General features: G+C 38.6%; 1 protein-coding gene across 1 annotated transcript; it reads left to right on the top strand.

The window, feature by feature from the left end:
- The first annotated feature begins 977 nt into the window (after window positions 1-977).
- LOC132174041 (ankyrin repeat-containing protein At5g02620-like) lies at window positions 978-6130 on the top strand. The gene is made up of 3 exons (XM_059585754.1): window positions 978-1437; window positions 3858-4273; window positions 5204-6130. The coding sequence occupies exons 1-3, from the start codon at window positions 978-980 to the stop codon at window positions 6128-6130; spliced, it is 1803 nt and encodes a 600-aa protein (XP_059441737.1).
- Window positions 6131-6941: the final 811 nt, after the last annotated feature.

Raw genomic sequence — 6941 nt, 5'->3', positions numbered from 1 at the left:
ATACTTTGGGCAAGCAATTGTAAGAAGACCCTTTTGAGACCCACTTGTTAGGGCAGGTAGGCCTCACAAGGACTCTGCCACAATTGTCTGCATAAATCATTTCATGCCTCGTAGGTCATTTTCCTAATCAATCGAAAGTATTTTCAGATTGACCCATATTTTACGCTACAACAAACCTTCAAAAATAGAAAGAAATCAAAAACTATTTTAGGCCCAAACAAACAAGTCCTTACCAAAAATCATTAAGGATTCTAGGTGGCTCTAACGTAAGGGCCCATTTGGGAGTGCTATTTCAATAAGTGCGATTTTAAAAATTGCGTTTTTAAAAATTACGTTTTTAAAATCGCTACTTTTTAAAATCGCACAGGCATTTGGTAAAACATACTAAAAAATAGTTTTTTTTATCAAATGAGTGTTTGGATAACATTAGCATATAATTGCGGTTTCATGACCAAATTACCAATAAAGATGAACAAGACAGAGAGGATGAAGAAAAAAAAAAAAAAGAGAAAAGAAGGGTTTTAATATATTTTAGGTGGGTATTCTTGGTATTTTTTTCATTCTCGTTCTAAAAAAGGTAACTATTGTGCAAAATATCTTTTTAATAGAAATCGTGATTTTGTTTTAAATTCGCACTTTTTCAAATAAGCACCCTTTAATCACCTTATAAAAATCACAGATTTTTTTGCTATTTTAAAATTTGCGTTTTTAAAATCGCAATCCCAAACAGCCTAAAATTGCGATTTGGTTTAAAATCGCAGATTATTTTTTTAAAAACGCACTCCCAAACGCACCCGTACTCTAAACTCGCATTGACTCATTGACCCTAAAAGGATGTCTTCCTTGAAGATGATAGGAAGTTAATAGACACATTCCTCCAAGACACTAAACTGACACTAAAGAGGTTGATCCAACATAACTTCTTTAATATTACTTGTTCTCTCTAGCAGATAGTAGAAGCCTAGACCCTCTAGGAAATGGATGCTAGGCTTCTGGAGGCAATTAGGGCAAATGACATCACCACAATGATCAGTTTATTTCAAGCAAATGAAGGAATTCTTGAACAGAAAACGGCCGACTCCATGGACACAGCACTACACCTTGCTTCAAGGCTTGGGCATGTTGACATGGCGTCGGAAATCGTTAAGCTGTGCCCGGACATGGCTGCAGCCGAGAACAAGATGCTCGAGACACCGATATACGACGCTTGCCGCCAAGGGAGTGCCGAGGTGTTGAAGGTGCTTTTAGAGGCCGATCCCAGGGCTGCTGGTAAGCTCAACTCCAAAAACAAGAGTCCCCTTTTCATGGCTTGCAGCCATGGGAATTTTGACGTGGTGAATCTCCTCTTAAACCACCCTGGAGTGTTGCTTGGTTTAGAGGAAACTCATGCATTCGATCGAACTTGTATTCATGTGGCTGCATCCAGAGGGCATGTGGGTAGGCACTTTTCTTTCCTAACATACTTGATATGTATATGCATGTACTTATGAGATTAATAAGAAATGAATATCACCAATATATGATTTTTGGCTAAGGTAAGAATATTGGCTAATTGACTTCTTATATTAGACATTTAAAAAAAAAAAACTATTTAAAATTTATTTCACATAAGCCAATATAAAATGAGTTTGAAGAATAGTATTATTATATGAAAATATATTTGTATCTTTATTTATTTTGAGGATAACTTCTATAAGAAATTGGTCTAAACCAGCTCCTTTGTGCCCACTAATTAGAAATGGACAGCTAGGATTATTACACCAACTCAAATAAGATGGAAAACACCCAATTAAATCCACAAAAGCCTGATTTTTTCCCTCTCCCTCTCCTCCTCTCTCCGGCGGCAGCAGAGATCTTGCCGGAGCCCGGCCCACAGCTTGCCGTCGAAGACAACGGAGTCCAGCCTAGAGTTTGCCGGAGAAGGCGCCAGAGCCCAGCCCGACGCCGGAGACCAGACCTCTCCGGTGTTCCATCTCTCTCTCTTTCTCTCCGGTGCTCCAGTTCTCTCTCTCCAGCGACAGTTGAGATGCTGGTTTCTCTCTCCGGCGAAGCTGAGATGCCGGTTCCTCTATCCGGTGCTCCTCTCTCTCTCCGGTGCTCCAGTTCTCCTTCTAATCGGCGAAGAAAAAAAATCTTGTTTTCTTACATTAATTGCTTAAATGTCTGGTTTTTTCTTACATTAGAAATTTAGAAGCCTACTGGCTAAAAAAAAGTAACATTACCATAAACTATGCAATGGATTAGATAGAATGAGGTTGTTTCCATTTGTACACTTGATGAATGATCTTCTTGTTAACAAAAAGAAATATGCGGCAGCAACTTTCAGATGCTCCTCAACCCAGATATTCGGCAAATCTTCGGGTGTTCTTTTACTCAAATATTTTTGATAATCTGGCTCGTTTTAAAAGCGCATGAATTGATGTGTTTGGTGAGTTGTGGATCACAGCCCGTCTGTTAGCCTGGTGACATGATTGTATTGTGCTCACCTCCATCTTATTGAAATTTCTCTATTAACCTAAGTGGATTATTACAAGAATTGGACAAATTTCTCTGAATTCCCGTTCATGATAAAACTGAAGCGGGCATGGTAAAACAAGCAATAGAATTGGACAACAAAGAGGGAAAAGAGAGCACTAGGTAGCAGAGAATTTTTTTCCTCTGCTTCCGGTCAGAGAGAGAGACAGAGAGGGTGCACCGGAGAGGTCTGGGTTGGGGTTGGGCTCTTGCGTCTTCTCCTGCAAACTTTGAGCTGTACTCCGGCGTCGTCTCCGGCAATCTATGGGTTGGGATGCACGTCGTCGCTGGAGAGTGGAGAGGGAGAGAAAGAGAGAGAGAGAGAGAGAGGGAGGGAGGGAGACTGGGAGATCACGTCGCCGCTGGAGAGAGAGAGAGAGAGGGGAGGTAGAGGGAAAAAATGAGGGTTTTTATGGATTTAATCCGGTGTTTTCCATCTTATTTGAGTTGGTGTGATAATCCTAGCTCCCCATTTCTAATTTGTGCGGCACAAAGGAGCTGGTGCCTTATAGAAGTTATCCTCATTTATTTTATGAGAATACAACACTACTATATATTTAAGTCTTGGCTTGAGGTAATTTATGAACAATATTTAGTGAATAATTTCCTTTTGTAGATTGAGATCCACAGCAATTATCTGTCTGAATTGTTAATAATTTGGACACGTAATGTGAGAGATCTCATACAAGACCCACTTGCCCAAATAAGTAAAGGCACAACTCAAAATTTATTTAAACATGTAGGTTCCATATCGAATCTCTCACACATTACCGGCCTGAATTCACTGCAAAAAACCCAGGTTTTAGTGATGCCTAGCATAAGACCGTTTTAACAAAATGACATTGTCAAGCGTCACTTTAATAGTAAAACAACGTCTCTTAGAAGGAGGCGTCGTTTGAACAGTAAAATGTTCCCTTCTAAAAGGGGACGTTTTACTATTCACACATCCCCTTTGGGAAGGGGATGTGTGAATAGTAAAACGTCACCTTGCACACTATTGCCACGTTCCCTTTGGGAGGGGGACTTGTGAACAGTGAAATGTCACCTTCTAGAAGGTGACGTGCACTATTCACACGTCCCCTTCCCAAAGGTGACGTGAGAGCAAAAATGTCATCTTGTAACGACATTTTTACTATTCAAACGTCTCTAATTTTTATTTCAGTCACTAGGTTTAAGGACATTTGCAAAATGTCACTATTCGAATGTCCCTACTTAAATAGAGATGTTTTTTGGGCTTAAAATATCACCTATCACATGTCACTATTTTGCCAAATTTTTGTGGATTCTTATCTGACTTTTGTACAGTTTTCTATCGATCTCTAATTCTGGATTTTCTGGTGCAGATGTTGTCAGAGAATTAGTAAATATGCGTCCCGACTTTCTTCAAACGATTGACGAGAACGGAAACTCGCCATTGCACCATGCTTGTATCCATGGACACAGGGATATAGCCAGGATGCTTGTGAGGCGTGACACAAGCCTTGCTCTGCAATACAACAACAATGGCTACACACCATTGCACATGGCATCAATGAAAGGCAAAGTTTCAGTCCTTGAGGAGTTTGTGCTGATGGCTCCTGAGTCTTTCCACTATGCTACTAATGAAGGGGAGACAATCTTTCATCTGGCTGTGAGATATGGGCAATACCAGGCTCTAGTGTTCTTGTTGAATGCCTACAACGGCTCAAATCTTATTCATCGTCAAGATCAATATGGTAACACGATTTTGCATCTTGCTGTTTCTGGTGGGCGTCATCAGGTTAGAAATGGGTTTAGTTTGCAACTGTACCTGTACATTTGTTGTGAAAACGAATTTCTTTTTAGAAATTTTTTATTATTATTGGGTGTTAAGTCGCTAAGTATTTCAAAAGATTAACTACGCCAAACAGAACTATGATTGTTCTGTTCTGATAACATATGACAGTAGTAAAAATTAAGAATTGAAGACCGTAAAAAAAAAACTTAGGAAAAGGGAAAATAACGATTAGAGAAGAGTAACCCAAAATAAATAACATACTTGAAAAAAAATACTCCTTTGTATAGGCTAAGTCTTGAGTTCTTTCCAAGCAAAATACTGGAAGAAAAAGAAAATGGTAAAATACAAAAATAACCCTAAACTTGGACACAAAGCAAAATACTTGTAAATAGAGCAAAAATATATGATTCTAAAAATAATCCTCAAATCTGATGCCCCGATTTTTACCATTCTCGTCCTAATCTTCTCTCTTAAGATATTCCAACGCCATTAATTTGTATTTGACAACTTAACGGTTGATTCTCCTCTATCACTTGAACAAATAAGAATTACCAATTTAATTATTTAATTAATATTTTTACATTTCCATTTTTCTCAAACTCTAATTCAAAGAAATGTTAGGTGGTCTTTTAGTCTCCCTCTTAATCCTAGGTGAATATTATTTTCTAAAAAGAAAAAAAAAGTAGTGGCTATTATTAATTATTTCTCACACTTAATTTTAGAAAATAATATTCACCTAAGACTAAGAGAACACTAGTCTATGAGAGCACATAGCATTTCTATATAATTAATATTTTAACACTTGTCTTCACATATAAACTCAAATTATTCATTACTAATAAACAACAGAGGTCCATCACGTAAAATATTTAATTAAAATAGAGTAAATTCAAACTCAAAGCTTTTGCTTTAAAAATTTGAAATTTGCTGCAGATAGCAGAGTACTTGGTCAACAAAACAAAAGTGGAGATTAATGTTCGAACATGTAAAGGACTCACTGCACTCGACATCCTCGACCAGACAAAGAACAGTGCAGAGACAAGGCATCTTGAAGCCCAGTTCGTTAAAGCCGGTGGTAGAAGAAGCAATGATATTCAACCGCCAATCATATCTAAGAATTCTTCATGGCCGGCTTGCATCGGCGATGAACTGAATATCTCCAATATTATGAATGAAAAAGGCTCGCCGGGATTCAGCAAGGGAAGCAACTCTCGAACGCCGTCGCAGCGACGCCAGGAAAATAAATGTGAGGTTTACAGTAGACATCGGAATAAGAAGCAGGAGATACACATGGAAGCATTACAGAATGCTAGGAACACCATAACACTAGTCGCCATTTTGATTGCAACGGTTACTTTTTCTGCCGGAATTAGTCCTCCGGGTGGTGTGGATCAGGAAGGAAAAATGAAAGGGAAGTCACCGGCAGGGAGATCAACGGCTTTCAAGGTGTTTGCAATAAGCAACAACATTGCATTGTTCACCTCTCTCTCCATAGTTGTGGTTCTTGTCAGCATCATCCCTTTTCGCAGAAAGGCACAGATGAGGCTGTTGATGGTTGCTCACAAGGTGATGTGGGTGTCTGTGGCGTTCATGGCGACGGCTTATGTTGCAGCCACATGGGTGGTCGTGCCACACAGTCAGGGGAGTGATTGGTTGTTTGTGACGCTACTAGCCGTTAGCAGCGGCTCCCTGGGTTTGATTTTTATTGGTCTAGGTGTGATGTTGGTTGAGCATTGGCTGCGGAAAATAAAGTGGAGAAAACTGAGGAAGGATGGAAGGGCGGGGATTGCAGATCCTGATTTGGAAAGTCAGAATTCAGATGTTGAGAGCTCATACATGCAAGGATATCACTCATACTGACTGTTTCTGCCTCCCAAAGGATTGATAAGGTTACAAGGGTCTTTTTTTTTTTTTTTGTAGGTGATAAGATTATATGGTTTAATTGCAAATGAATTTTACTAATTGCTTTATGTTTTGTGGGAGAATTTGATGTTAGTTATGTTAAAATCCGCAGCAACTAGAGAGGGGCGCCGATTCCTCAGTTAGCTAAATTGGGGTAATGATCAGTAACATAGCCTATTAAACCGGTCAAGACCATTTTTTTGGGCGTTACAAATTGATTGATGTTTTATCAATAAAGATTCTAATTTGTTCAAAAAAAGAAAAAGAAAATGCTAGAATCAAATCACTTAATTAAATCATATCTTGGAATATATTGTAACAACTCCCTTCAAACTCAAGGCGAAAGATTTTGGAAACTTGAGTTTGATCTTTTCCTTTGAATGCGGTTGACAATGGTGATTGGAGGAGGTCGGCGACAATGATTCGAAATGCGCCTTACATAACAATACCAAAAGAGGGCCAACTATGGGCCAAGTGGAAGCTAACTATGAATTAAAATGGGTCGGGGTTTTAAACAATCTCAAATGTCAAACAAAAATGGGGAGTTTGGGTTTTAAACAATATCACAAAAGCCAAACAAAAAATGGACTAAAGCTGCAAACAAATGGCCAAAATAATAGAGTAATGCTATTCAGAAGCATTTCTTGTGGAACCTGTCCGCAAACCTGGGTTAACCAGCCTTTTTATTAAAAAAAATAAAAAAATTTTTTAAAAAAAATTAAAAATCACAATCACACGTGAAGGACTTAAAGCAGGTTAGGTTTCAAAT

This window comes from Corylus avellana, chromosome ca3 (assembly GCF_901000735.1).
Source record: "Corylus avellana chromosome ca3, CavTom2PMs-1.0".
NCBI lineage: Eukaryota > Viridiplantae > Streptophyta > Magnoliopsida > Fagales > Betulaceae > Corylus > Corylus avellana.
Note: the sequence above shows the minus strand (reverse complement) of the source record. Positions and strands in the feature narration are given on the sequence as shown.